Source organism: Mobula hypostoma, chromosome 8 (assembly GCF_963921235.1).
Source record: "Mobula hypostoma chromosome 8, sMobHyp1.1, whole genome shotgun sequence".
Classification (NCBI taxonomy): Eukaryota; Metazoa; Chordata; class Chondrichthyes; order Myliobatiformes; family Myliobatidae; genus Mobula; species Mobula hypostoma.
Window position 1 is genome coordinate 62,344,349 of NC_086104.1, and position 14,841 is coordinate 62,359,189.

At 39.6% G+C, this 14,841-nt stretch overlaps 1 protein-coding gene across 10 annotated transcripts in view; it reads right to left on the minus strand.

The window, feature by feature from the left end:
- The window catches only part of usp34 (ubiquitin specific peptidase 34), a 292,582-nt gene that overhangs the window by 204,974 nt on the left and 72,767 nt on the right, over positions 1-14,841 (minus strand). For 9 of the 10 annotated variants that reach the window (XM_063055963.1, XM_063055961.1, XM_063055959.1 and 6 more), the window contains exons 8-12: positions 7,902-7,963; positions 7,651-7,732; positions 7,406-7,498; positions 6,098-6,223; positions 3,643-3,772 (exon numbers count right to left, since the gene is read on the minus strand). In XM_063055963.1, coding sequence (XP_062912033.1) covers positions 3,643-3,772; positions 6,098-6,223; positions 7,406-7,498; positions 7,651-7,732; positions 7,902-7,963 — 493 coding nt within the window. The remainder of the gene's footprint in view (positions 1-3,642; positions 3,773-6,097; positions 6,224-7,405; positions 7,499-7,650; positions 7,733-7,901; positions 7,964-14,841) is intronic. The other variant, XM_063055969.1, reaches the window with a different exon arrangement.

Here is a 14,841-nt window from a genome sequence, read left to right on the forward strand (position 1 = left end):
TGTAAACGTACGGACTTTCACAGCTACCTGGACTATACCCCTTCCTACCTGTGACTTATGAAAATGCCATCTCCTTCTCTCAATTCCTCCATCTCTGCCACATCTGCTCTCAGGATTAGGCTATTCCTTCCAGAATGAAGGATGTCCAACTTCATCAAAGAAAGGGGCTTCCCCTCCTCCACGATTAACGCTTCCCTCAACCTCATCTCTTCCATTATGCGCACGTCTGAGTTCACCCCATCCTCCCACCACCTTACCAGGGATAGGGTTCCTCTTGCCACATACGACCCCTCCAGCCTCCACACCCAGCACATAATTCTCTGCAACTTCCACCATCTCCAACGGGATCCTACCTCAATGTATACCAATCCCTTTCCCCAACTTTCTGCTTTCTGAAGGGAGCACTCCCTACACGACTCCCTTGTCCATTCGGCCCTTTCCCCACTAATCTCCCTCTTGGCACATCCTTGCAAGCAGAACAAGTGGTATACCTACCCCTACACCTGCTCTTTCACTACCATTCAGAGCCCCAAACAGTCCTTCCAGGTGAGGTGACACTTCACCTGTGAGTCTGTAGGGATCATATACTGTGTCCGGTGCAGCCTCCTGTATATCGATGAGACCCAACATAGAGTGGGTGACCGGTTTGCTAAGCACCTATGCTTTGTCCACTAGAAAAAGCAGGATCTCCCAGTGGCCACCCATTTTAATTCCATTTCTCATTCACATTCTGATGTCAATCCATGGCCTCCTCTACTGTCGCAATGAGGCCAGTCAGCTTGAAGGAGCAACACTTTATATTCAGTCTGGGTAGCCTCCAACTTGATGGCATGAACATCAATGTCTTGAACTTTCGATAATGCCCACCCTCCCACCATTCCCCATCCCCTTTTCCTTTTCTCACCTCATCTCCTTGCTTACCCATCGCCTCCCTCTGGTGCTCCTCCCCCTTTTCTTTCTTCCATGGCCTACTGTTCTCTCCTATTAGATTCCCCCTTCTCCAGCCATGTATTTCTTTCACCAATCTACTTCCCAGCTCTTTGCTTGACCCCTCCCCTTCCATTTCACCTATTACCTTGTGTTTCTTCCTCCGTTCGCCCCAACTTTTAACTCTAACTCCTCATTTTTTTTCCTCCAGTCCTGCTGAAGAGTCTAGGCCTGAAACATCAACTGTACTTTTTTTCCATAGGTGCTGCCTGGCCTGCTGAATTCCTCCAGCATTTTGTGTGTGTTTCTTTTTTCACTCATTGTTCTGCCCTCAAGAGGCATAGTTCCTTTTGTATGCAGTTCACTTTCTATGAACATCACTTCCTGCACAATGTTTTTTTACATCATTTCCTGCGAGGGTTAATTTGGATTTCATTTTCTAGTACATGGCGGAAAGACATCTATCTCCATCCCCTCTTTATTTGCCCTTGAAACAGCTGTTAATATTCTGTAAATATATACTAGATACATTATAAAGGAAGTATTATGTTTATCACTTATCATTATTAATATATTGTTGCACAACAAATTTACTCCTGTTTACACGGCATAGCTATGGAGTGTTACGTGTGTGTAATATAGTATTCAAGCACATGGCAATTCTGTATTGAGTTCAATATGTACTTAACTTACTACAGTTTCACAAGCAAGATCTCATTAAAAACCCCTAACGAAAGCTTCAGGCTCGGGTGATTTTTGAGAAGCTGTTTAATTCACTGCATAGCTTTGCATATCCGCCTTGTAAGGGCAGTCGTCTCATTGTAGCATGTTAAAACATTACGTAGGTTAATTCCATAATCAAGTAAGAAACAGCTAGCTATTATGCAAAAATGAATACAATCAAGCCAAAATATGAAAGGAAAAATCATGCTTTACAAATTTCAAAGTTCGAAGTTCAAAGTAAATTTAAAGTCAAAGTGCATATACATCACTATATACTACCCTGAGATCCATTTAATAGTCAATTGTCAACTCTTCGATTTTGCTGACATTGAATGAGAGGTTCAACCACTCAACCAGATTCTCAGTCTCCCTCCTTCCTACACACTGATTCATCACCACCTTTGATTTGGCCCACAACACTGATGTTATCTGCAAACTTAACTGTGGCATTGGAGCTGTGCGTAGACACACGGTCATAAGTGCAAATAAAGCAGAGCAGTGGGCGAAGCACAAAGCCTTGTGGGTGCCCCTATGTTGACAGTGATTGTGGGGAAGATATTATTACCAAACTGAACTGACTTGGATTTACAAGTGAAGAAATTGAGGATACAGTTGCACAAGGAAGTATTGAGGCCTTGATCTTGGAGCTTATTTATTAGTTTTGAGGGAATGGTAGTATTAAACGCAGACCTGCATGAAGATCATCTTCACTGTCCAGATGTTACATAGTTAAGTGGAGAGCCAATTAAATGTCAACTGATGATGATATGTTGTGACAGTTGGCAAACTGAAGTGAAACCATGTTGTTCCTCAGGCAGGAGTCAACATGCTTTATCACCAACCTCTCAAAGCACTTCATCACAGTGGATGCAAGCACTACTAGTCATAGAAGCAGGTTACTACGTTCTTCTTGAGCACTGGTTAAATTGAAGCCTGCCTGAAGTAGGGGGGATACCTCAGGTGGCCAAAGTGAGAGTTCAAACATCAAAGGTGCAAACGGACTTAGGAGTCCACATGCAAGACTCCCAGAAGGTTAATTTACAGGTTGAGTCTGTGGTAAAGAAGGCAAATGCAATGTTGGCATTTATTTCAAGGGGAATAGAATAAAACAGCAAGGTTATGCTGAGGCTTTATAAGACACTAGTCAGGCCACACTTGAGCGTCGTCAACAGTTTTGGGCCCCTCATCTCAAAAAGATTGTTCTGTCATTGGAGAGAGTCCAGAGGAGGTTCACGAGGATGATTCTGGGAATGAATGGGTTACATGAGGAGCGTTTGGCATCTTTAGGCCTGCACTCACTGGAATTTAGAAGAATGCATGGTCATCTAATTGAAACCTACCGAATTAGATAGGAATTAGATAAAGTGGATGTGGAGAGGATGTTTCCTCTTATGGGGGTATCCAGAACTAAAGGGCATGGCCTTAAAATTGAGGAGCAACCTTTCAGAACAGAAATATGGAGGAATTTATTTAATCAAAGAGTGGTGCATCTGTGGAATGCTCTGCCATAGACTGTGGTGGAGGCCAAGTCCATGGGTATATTTAAAGCAGAAGTTGATAAGATTCCTCATTAGTCAGGGCATCAAAAGATATGATGAGAGGGCAGGTGTATGGGATTGGATGGGGTCCAGGATCAGCCATGATGAAATAGCTGAGCAAATTCAATGGGCTGAATGGCCTTATTCTGCTCCTATGTCTTATGGTACCACATTTCCTGTCCTCCTATCACTGGGCACCTAGAATTCTGGAGCCAATGAAGATCAGAAAGTTCTGTCAGAGCTCCAGCAAACTCAGCCCTTGCCAATCACGGTGGTCAGGGATACAATTCATCTCCAAACTTCATTATCTCCATCATGAATTCTTCATGGTGAATACAATCATAATCTTTCCAATGCAAACTTCCTCAAATCATAATGTTAAATGACCTAACATTTATTACACATACAAACATTTAAATCTTATAGCGAATGCATTTTCTATTACAGCACTTACCTTTTTTATTTCCCAAAGGGAGGTTTGTGTTAAGAAGAGAAGCAAAGGAGCTTTGCTTGGATAATTGAGCCTTGGCAGCAAGTGCATTGTTCCAGAGGGCTTTAATGAGCATTGATGCCAAGTATAGGGTCTGCGAACAAGAGCAAAACTTGAATATTTAATTTTCAACAGAAGATATTATAGAAACTAAATACACAAACCAAAGAACCACAGAGGTGCATCAACTCTTGACTAAACAAAAAAATGGATTCAATTTTAACAGAACATTCAAAACTGGATGCTAGGTCAATTTGGTTCAGCAAAATACTCCAAACTCATAAAGAGATTAAAACAAATGAATACTGTTCCCACTTTTATAATACATTCAATTATTGTTGAACGAGTTTGGAAGTAAAGAATCAATAAATTTTCTTTACAGCTTTATTAGATGCTTCACCATTATGCTATGAACTGACATGCAAATTCACATTTGCCATTCAAGTCACACTGTCCCAGAATGGCACAAAAACCAAATCCTTTGCTTTCGTTCATCTTCTCATTTTCTGATGGAAAATAACAAACCTTCCAATGAACAACAAATCATTTTCACTTACTGACAATATAAAGTTGGGGAAAACAGTTTAGAAAATCTGACCTGATAACCTGAATTCACATTTTTTCAAGTACAAAATGACACCTTCCAATTCATTCAGCAATAATAAATATGTACAAACCGTTTAATGTAAAACCCAACAATTCAAAACTCCTTCATTTTATTTCCACACCTTGGGAGTACAAAAAGAAAAGATTATTCCACCTCACTCTGAAGTTGTTGTTCACTCACAAAAAGATACATCCATGCTGTGGAATCTTCACATGTCTGTTCTAATAGGCACGTGGGTAATTAATTCACATCCCAGAGACGAAACAACAGGAGCTTGAGTCATTTAACAAATGCTTAATAGACATCAAATCCATGCTGTAACGATCCTGACACCCAATATTATTTTGATGAAATATAAATTTCAAAACATTTCATCTTATTCTGATTCCTGGAAAATCACCAGTCCTTTTTTTTTCCTGTTTACTTCGATGATACGATGCCCCACAGCAGGCATCCTTTTTTAAACCTAAGAATAACTACTTATCATGCTTTTGACTGCAAATTTCTACATCACTATTCATTTTGTAATATCCACCAATCACATCAACTTTACTACTCTTGGTTTTCAGAAGTAACATTCCTTTCTTTCATCACCTATTCCCACACCTACATCCAAAACACTGGACATTTTAATGATGGGAAACCACTAATTACATAAAGAAAATGTATTAATATACCCACTCAGAAACAGGGCATTCAGAAAAAACGTCTACATTTAATTGCTTGGCATCACTTCCTTCAATTTATTCTCATCTAATCTTAGCAACAATATTTTCTATTTCTTTTTAATCTCTTGTGCATATAACGTTTCTCCCTAAATACGAGGGGTGATTGATAAGTTTGTGGCTTAAGGTAGGAGGAGTCAGTTTTAGAAAACCTAGCACATCTATTTTTCAACATAGTCCACTCCTACATTTACACACTTAGTCCAGCAGTTGTGGAGCATACAGATCCCTTTGTAGAAGTCGGCGTCTTGGACCTCCAGAAAGTGGTCCACAGCAGGGGTAATTGATAAGTTTGTGGCCTAAGGTAGAAGAAGATAAGTTATACAGCTCTCGTTACATGCACATGCAATTCAACTCTTTGAGTGATAATGCAGAAAGTTCGAAGTTAATAACTCATCTCCTTCTACCTTAGGCCAAAAACTTATCAATCACCCCTATTGTGGATCACTTCTACAAAGAAGGGATCCGTATGCTCCACGACCGCTGGACTGTGTGTAAATGTAGGAGGGGCCTACACTAAAAAATAAATGTGCTAGGTTTTCTAAAATTGACTCCTCCTAACCTAGGCCACGAACTTATCAACCACCCCTAATAGAAGTAGGTTCTTGTGATACAAATCCTTCCTGTTATAGTGTGCTCCATGTTCTAACTAAACCTGCAGGTAAAGAGGTTTATCTTAAATTTATTTCATATTCAAGGCAGTCTTGTATTTATGACCCTGAGTTTTGGACCTCTGCAAAATTCGCAATGCTCTCACTAAGGCTACTTTTTCCAAACACATTCATTGCCATAAACTAACAACCCCATGTTAAGCCTCATCCTTTTTTCTCAAGGAGAACCCTAATCTGTATAAATGTTTTTGATAACACACTCTTACATTGTAAAAGATCTTGTTTTAATCATTTTGGAACTGTTGACTAAAGGATAAATATTAAACAGGAAACCAACAGAGCTCCATAATTCCTCAAACAGAGCTATGGGGATACAGCAAACACACTCCCCCTCCTTTGCTGCGTCAAGTAAAAGAAATGAAAGAGATCAATTACTATTATATAAAGTAGAAGACAGAATTATACAGATATCTTACTTGTTCTGTGTGGACGCTTGGGTGAAGAGCAGAAACTAGATTAAGAAGGTGACGGAGAGGTACAGGATCCAAGTGCTTAATTAGAGAAGGGAACAAATCATGGATGTATCGACTACAGTGCTTCAACTGTGGGGTAAGAGGGAGAAATAAAAAAATAAGTATGACTTTAAATGTTACTAAGTTGATATTTAATTAAACTATTTCATTTTACCTGATTAAACTATCAATGAAGAAATCAAAATGTTATTTCTGAGAGGAAAAAAATCAATTTAAAAAAAGGATAATTTTCAATTACAATGAAATATAAAGCTTCAATCTGATGATTATGTGAGGCCATCTTTTAAAATTTGGGGCAAGTTTTAAATGTCCAACATAAAATACTGACCAAAAATTACAAGAAACGTTCAACCCCCTCCCCCAAAAAATCAATACCACTAAACTAAACCTAACAATCAAGCCAATAATCTAAAATAAAAGGGGAAAGGTAGTTCTGAATATCATTGTAACTTAGTTGACATAGTAAAATTAGGAACATTTAATCAATAATATTTCTAAGATCATTTCCTCCATTGTTATGAAAATTTGTATGTATGAAATCTCAATAAAGAACCTAAAACTAGGAGCAGTCTTTAGTGATGAGAAAGTTTAGACCACTCAAAGTTAACTAAGTATCTTCCTACGTAGAAATTTTTAAAAAGATATTTAATGAAAATATGAAAATCCAAAAAGAGAAGGTCATAAAATAGTTACTGATTTCCAAGGGTACATCCTGCCACTGTCCGTAAGGAGTCTGTATGTTCTCCCTGTACCACATGGGTTTCCTCTCACAGTCCAAAGATGTACTAGTTGGTAGGTTAATTGATCATAGTAAGTGTCCTGTGATTGGGCCTTGGTTAAGTCAGGGTTTCTGGGCAGCACTGTTTGAAGGCCAGAAGGGCTTATTCCATGAGATAGAATAAATAGATATACCAATAAGTGATTCACTAACTTGTAATAATTAACTTAACGCGCATACATGCGCACTGAAAAGTCTTTCCCTCAATTACGATTACCAAATTAATATCAATTTATAATGAAACAATAATTTCAAGCAATTTCTCGTCTATTTCAAGTTATCAAGTGGCCCTGCCCAATATTAATACAAGAACTATTAGCTGGATGAACTGATTTCCTTCAGAATTTATAAACAGAAAATACCCACAGTCATTTCAGGCTTTGGAAAGAGCAATTACATGATGGCATTTACATTACACATTACTTAGTAAGTATAGAGCAACAAAAAATTTGTTATTACAAATCAAATAATACCTGTGCTGCTGCCCAAATACAGTCTATATGTTGTGTGCTAAGTCTTCCTTCAGCAGCTAGAAAGTTCAGGATAACTTGGCATTGTTTGATGATCTGCAACCCAATGATGAAAAGTATGACTAAAAGAAATGTCAGTCTTTGTAAGCTTGTTGGTGGTATGTGGAGTGGCATATGGAGAGTCATATGGAGAGGAAGGGTGGGACAGGAAGAGGTACAGGAAAAAACAAACAACATTCTGGACAAACCTCAATGTGCAAATTTGGTCCAAAGATATGTTCAACAACATTATTATGAATTAGCCAGTCTGCGAGCTCTTTTGCAATTGACCTATGCAACAATGGAAAAGGATATACATTAACACACAGGTACACAAATATTTTATGCTCCATTTCCCAGTGTCATAACAATTCAAAGGCACGACAATATCTTTCTTCAAACATATGCAGTCGATTTTACATGAGACAAGTTTCCAAAGAAAGTTATAATCGTTACTTACGTTTCAGTATCTGACACCAAAGATTCGTTATTACAGACATCATTGAATGTATGAAGTTGATTCTGTTGGAGAAAGAAAAGATGGAAAACTGATTTATTTTATATTCACTCTCATTTGATTTGTTTTGAAAAAAAACTTTTGAAAAATGAAAGATTATAGATTAGTGTTGCTGAGTAAAATGAAAATCTGCAAAATATTAAGTTCAAGACATGAAGTGGCCTATTAAATATTACAGCATGTCAATCCGCATTAAATCATCATCTGCTGTAAATACAAGTGAGTTCCTCTATCTCAAACAAGACAGAATGCTTGAGGAACTCTATCTATGGAGAGGAATAAATAGTAACACAATAGCAATAAATGGCAATAGTAGACAACATAGTAATACTTATTGATGTTCAAAACAAATGAAAAAGGATCTCAATTTAGAAAAGAATAAAACTTTTGTTTCAGTGGTGCTTAAATTATTCATAAAGAACCCAGAGGAAAGAGAGGAAGCAGTGAATGCACAAACTAATACAATTCTTAACCATCTTACTTTCAAACAATAAAATGGAATGCAAGTGAAAAATCAAAAAATAAATTCAGAAGACCAAAGGAAATAATGAATTTAATCCAACTTCTCATTGGAACCAAGTTATTCCACAGACAGGGTGGCGTTAAGCAATACTTTCAAGGAAGTTTGAAGTGACTGATACCTCAGCAGAAAGAAAACTCTGCTGTAAAATAAGACAGCACACTAGACTTTTGCTACAAAACTAACATAGTGAATTCTAGTTAATTGGTCCATCGGTTAATCGCCCTTATTTGCAAAATTCTTAATGAACAAACATTAATCGATAAAATAGCTGGGAATCCTTTCATTTATTTGGGACACAGTGCTGCTTAAGTGGGACAGTTGACTGTTGCCAAACGGTTTCTAACTAGCGTCAGCTATACAGTGCTTAGAGCAATCAGTTTTAAAATAGCGTCAAATGTGTATGTTTGTATTCAAAAAGCAGTGATCTTTGTCACTAATAGCCGGCAAGGAAGAAGCAGTAGCACAATTCAGAACTCTTTTGCTCACTGCGCTTTTGAACATTCAGGCTTAGAGATGCCAAAAACGGCTGGGAGTGATAATGAAATGATTTTGCTACTTCTATAAGTTGGAACCAGCTAGCATTTCAAGGTATCAATAATCATCTTGAATGTTACAATAAAAATGAAGATTTGAAGGATGCAACTGTTGAAAGGATTGAATGAAGGCAATCCATTATCTTCACCAGGTGGCTGCGCTAACTTTGCTCACCTACAGTCCATCAAAAGAACATGGTAGTGTGTTGGTTGTCTGTCATATCGGACGATGACAGTGAACCTCGTGCAGGAGAGATTTTAAAGTGGAAAGGCCGTTTCACTGGGACAGTTTAACTCTCTCGACCTCGGAAGTCTGGGTCCAGTGGTACAAGTAGTCACCACAAACTGGAAACTTCTTTGGTTGCAGTGGATAATCATGATTTTTTTTTTATGTGCTTTATCAAGCCTTTCACTCTACATGAAGCATTGCAAAATCGTCTTCTTGGCCATTGGATCTCACTGTTGATCTCATCTTTCCCTATTTCAGCAGGGTATAAAGCCTACCAGCTACACTCAACCTGGTTTAGCCCACCTATTGAAGCAGGGTTCCATGATGTGACCGCTGTGGCATGCAAACAGCTCCTTAGAGCCACAGGTGAGAGCCGAGTGTCTGCTGGAACCAAATGTGAACAAGCTGGCCCAGAATGGACACATAATCAATCCCCTTCACCAGAGGTGCTACCCCTTCCTAGATACCCCATACATGGCAGCACGCACCAGATGAAATGCTTCATCGATAAGTATCAGAAACTAATACAGTTTTATAGTACTGTGGTAACATTTGTAGTGCTCTAATTTGTTCTGTACTTCAGCAGTCCCCAACCACCGGGCCACAAGGAAACGATATGATTTGGCGATATGAGTCAGCTGCACCTTTCCTCATTCCCTGTCACGCGCACTGTTGAGCTTGAACGCACGCAAGGACATTACCCGCGCGTCATCCATGTCAGCGTGGGAAGGAGATCAACTCCTTGAGCTTGCAAATGACGGCGAGCTGAAAAGTATGTTTGATATAACATCTCTGCTGGCATTCCGGATCAAAGTCGAGGCTAAATATCCTGAGATAGCCACGAAAGCACTGAAAACGTTGCTTCCATTTCCAACATATTTCTGCAATGAATGCAACGAAAACTAAATTGCGGAATAGACTGGACATAAGGAACCCCCTTCGAGTATCGCTGTCTCCCATCACCCCTCGATAGGACCTTCTTGTTGTAGGAAAACAAACCCAGGGCTCCCACTGATTCAGTGATATTGGTGTGTTGCAATGATTTTATATGTTCATACAGGGAAAATATGTGCTGTGTGTTTAATATCCAAACGTTACTTAAAATGTTAAGATGCTATTGACTTATATAACCATATAACAATTACAGCACGGAAACAGGCGATCTCTGCCCTTCTAGTCCCTGCCGAACGCTACTCTCACCTAGTCTCACTGACCTGCACTCAGCCCATAACCCTCCATTCCTTTCCTGTCCATATACCTATCCAGTTTTTCTTTAAATGATAATATCGAACCTGCCTCTACCACTTCTACTGGAAGTTCATTCAACACTTACTTCAAGCTCCCCTGTCTTCCCCTGATGATTGACATCACTATATTCATGTGAGGAAAATATGCGCTGTGTGTTTAATATTAAATGGCTTAGATAAACCCTTTTAGAAACGAAATTGAGTGTATTAGCCACTTATCACCTATATGCCGGTCGTGATTAACACTCCCCCTACCCCCGAACAGAATCACCAAAAGCGATTTGTAGAAAAAAAAATCGATGCATACACACATGCGCAAGTCACGCATGCGCACTGGTGCCTGTGCAAGGCTTCATGGTCACTGTAGTCTTTTCGGGGTAAACACAACGTATTTGACTGCTACTCTTGTCCGTTGGCAACCCTACCCCCCCCTCCCCCTGGTCGGCTGGTCCGCAAGAATATTGTCAATAATAAACCGGTCCGCAGTGCAAAAAAGGTTGGGGACCCCTGCTGTATTTCATTTAAATACACAATTTGTTACTTAGTTAAATGGTAGTTTGTCTTTTTTTATACATTTTTAATTATTTCCATGAAACTTAGGCTAATTGGGGCAGCTGCTTAACTGAGTCATAACATACTTGTCCTAATGTGTCCCAATTAACTGGAATCCACTGTATATCAGCTTAACTTGTAAATTAGTTTTAAATTAAGCTGTAAGTACATGTTCCACAATAAAATTCCTAATGAATGTCAAAGTGGAATAGAAAAATCTTGTTTACATTCTGACTTTAAAAAGCTGTTTAATTACATTAAATATCTACATACCTGGATTTTGCCAAGAAATGTGGTAGATTTTTCTACATTCAAGAACAACTTATTCTTCTGAAGTTCACAATTCCACTAAATTACAACTTTTTAACCTGGCATTTAAACATTAACTTTCAAAGTATGAAGTAACGAGTTAAATAATACTCAATCATTAACATCCATGACGATCTTCTCATTCATCCGTAAGAGAACAAGTGCATGAAATATAGGGGCAAGGGACAATACACTGCTTGGAAAATCATAAAAAAAGAGATGAGGAGCAAATTATGCCAAATCACCAAAAGAAATAAAGCCACAAAGAAACATGAGATCATCTGAAAAGAATTGGAAAAGGAGAGAAGCTATGTTAAATCTGAATACAATCTTGATATGACTACAATGATGTAATATTCACTGTTGTGGACACTACATTTAAAAAACAATTCAATAAACTTGGGAGGAAGCTTGAAAGGACCATTGATTCTAAACAGTTAGGATGAAGTATGCAAACAGAAGATGTTTACCAAATGGTACTTGCACAAAATCTAAAATCAGAAATGGAGCTTTATTTAACTCAAATAAGAGCATGGGGGGGCGGGGGGTGAGAAAGTGGTAGATTCTGCTGAATGTGAAAGTATGGAAGGCCAGAGGAATTAGTGCTGAGAGCCCTGCCGGTTATAATTTATATCACTGATTTGGATCTCCTGACCAAGATTAATATATTAAGCTTTGCTGCTGATAACCAAGCTGGGTATCACTGTTGGATATGAAGAGGATGTTAAACTTTCATGGAGATATGGACAAGATAAGTAAATGAATGAAGACAATATAGGTAGAAAATCTTGTGGAAAAATGCAAGGACATAGAATAAGATTTTTTTTTAAAATAGCAATGCAGATTTCTTTTAAAAAACAATAAGAGATTGAAAATCGTTGACAACTGATAGAACCCACAGATCCTTGCATACAATCACCTAAGTTAACATGCAGGTACAGCTAGTAACCCAGAAGGGAAACTTTATTCTGTCCTTTATTGCAAAAGGATTAAAGTACAAGGTTAAAGATGTTTTGGAGCAGTTACATGGAGTCTTGTTGAGACATCACTTGGATACTGAGTACATGCTTAATCGCTCTGCTGAAGGAAGGATAATGCTTACAAAGACCATTACGAAGGAATACCAAGTTGATTCCTGAGAAGTCAGATGTCCTGTAGAGGAGACGTTAAGCAGCCTGGGCCCATATTCTATTGAGAGTTGAGAAGGGCAAGAGGAGGAAAGCTCAAGGTATTACAGAAATTTGTCAGCAAAGATCTGGAATCCATAATTCCTTTTGTTGTGGTGTCCAAACCCAGGTTCAGCTGCACTATAAGGAGCTGGCCATTCAGGACAGAGACCAGATGGTACATCTTTAGCTAAATCTTTACCAAATATATTTTGAAGGCTCAGTCACAAAGATATATTCAAGAAAGAAATCAACTACTTCTTCAGATATTAAAAGAATTAATTAGTATGGGGTCAATGTAGGGAAGTACAAATGGCTTTTCCAGGGTAGAAACTGGAAGGATTGGCAGCTCAATATTCTAGGATAAATATGCTACAGGTGTGACACAGAGGTACAGGTAAATGAGGGGGTGTATCCTTTTTGATAAGGGAAGATATATGCAGTATGACATTCTTTAGTGATTGTTCAGGGTAGAATGTAAAAACAAGAGAAGGAGGGTGCGGTGGGGCTCTATTATAGACCCCGCCCCCCCCTCCCAAACAGCCAACAGGAACTTGAGGTGCCAGTGTGTAGTACAATTGCTCGTAGTTGTAAGAATTATAGGGATGTATTAGTGGAAGATTTTGAATTCCCCGGTACTGATTGAGCCACGTAGAGTGTTAAGAGCCTGGATGGGTAGAATTGCTGAAATGTGTCCGGGAGAGTTTAATGGATAAATAAGTAGGGGGCCCTTCTCAGGATAGAGGAGTATTCCAGGACCTCCTCGTAGAACACAAGGTAGGCAGGTAACTAAAGGCAGGAAGTACTGTGCCTCCATTAACCATAATTCTATTAGTTTTCAGATAGTGATGGAAAAGGATAGGATAGGTCCACTGGTTATGGTATTAAACTATGGTTAGGGTTAAGGTGATTTCAGCAAGTTGCAATCATCGCGAGACGTTGTTCACTGGTGAGACAACGCAAGATTTAAACAAGAGCTCGGGTCTTTCAGAACTTTTTGGTGGGCTGCAATCATAACTATCTCTTAGGCACTCAGTGGGAGCTAAACAAAAAGAAGCGAGGTGTAAACAAAGTAGCCATTCTTGGAGAGGGCTACTGTTAAAGAGTGGTCAGGCTTTGGTTCAACAGGCTTAGGTGAGAACAGGCACAGGCTAGAACTTAAGCTTGAGAATTTAGAGGTATATTCAAATGTAGACAGGATGGTAGTTAAGGCAGTGGAATGCTCCCTCTTTAAAATGTGGGATTTCAGGGTACATGACAGTCTCCCTAATGACTACACCTGCAGGAAGTGCATCTAACTGCAGCTCCTGATTGACAAGGTCAAGGAACTGGAGGTAGAGCTGGATGTACTCAGGAGCATCCAACAGGCTGAAAACCTCATAAATGAGACTTATACTGAGGTGATCACACCTAGAGTATAGGCTTCAGATGGGAGATGGGTGACCACCAGGTGATGCAACGGAAGTAAGCAGTTCCCCTAGAGCCATACCCCTCAGCAAAAAGTAAACCCCTTTGTATACATTTGTTTGGGGGGGGGGGGGTGATCTACCAGCACACAGCAGCAGCAGCCAGGCCAGTGGAACTATGGCCAACTCTAAGGCTCAGCAGGGAAGACTCAATCAGGTGGAGCGAAAGTAATAGGAAATCCAACGGTTAGGGGCAATGGACAGGCTATTCAGTGGTTGCGAAAGATGCCAAGATGGCGTCTAGCCTCCCAGGTGCTCGGGTTCAGGATGCCTCAGGGCAACTGCAGAAGATTCTCAAGAGGGAGGGTGAGCAGCCAGAGGTCACGGTGCATATTGGCACCAATGACATAAATAGAAAGGGGGAAAGAGGTCCTGTGCAGTGATTATAAGGAGTGAGGGAAGAGGCCGAAGAGAAGGACCTCCAAGTCATCTCTGGATTACTCCCATTACCATGTGCTAGTCAGGGCAGGAACAGGATGATAGTGCAGATGAATGAGTAGCTAAGAAAGTGGTGCATGGGGCAGGGTTACAGATTTCTGGATCATTGATATGACCTGTACAAAAAGGATAGGTTACACCTGAATCTAAGGGGGACCAATATCGTTGCAGGCATGTTTGCTAGAGCTGTTGGGAAGGGTTTAAACTAATTCGACGAGGGAGGAGAGGGAATCAGAGCGATCACGCTGCGGATGGGGCAGTTGGTATACAAGTCGATGCAATGTGTACTGAGACTGAGTAAGGACAGGCAGATCATACGGTAAAACTGCAGACAGTGAAATGAATTGAAGCATAACATGAGGGCAAAATCAAAAATGATGATGAATACAGGACTGACGGTGTGATATTTGAATGCACTCA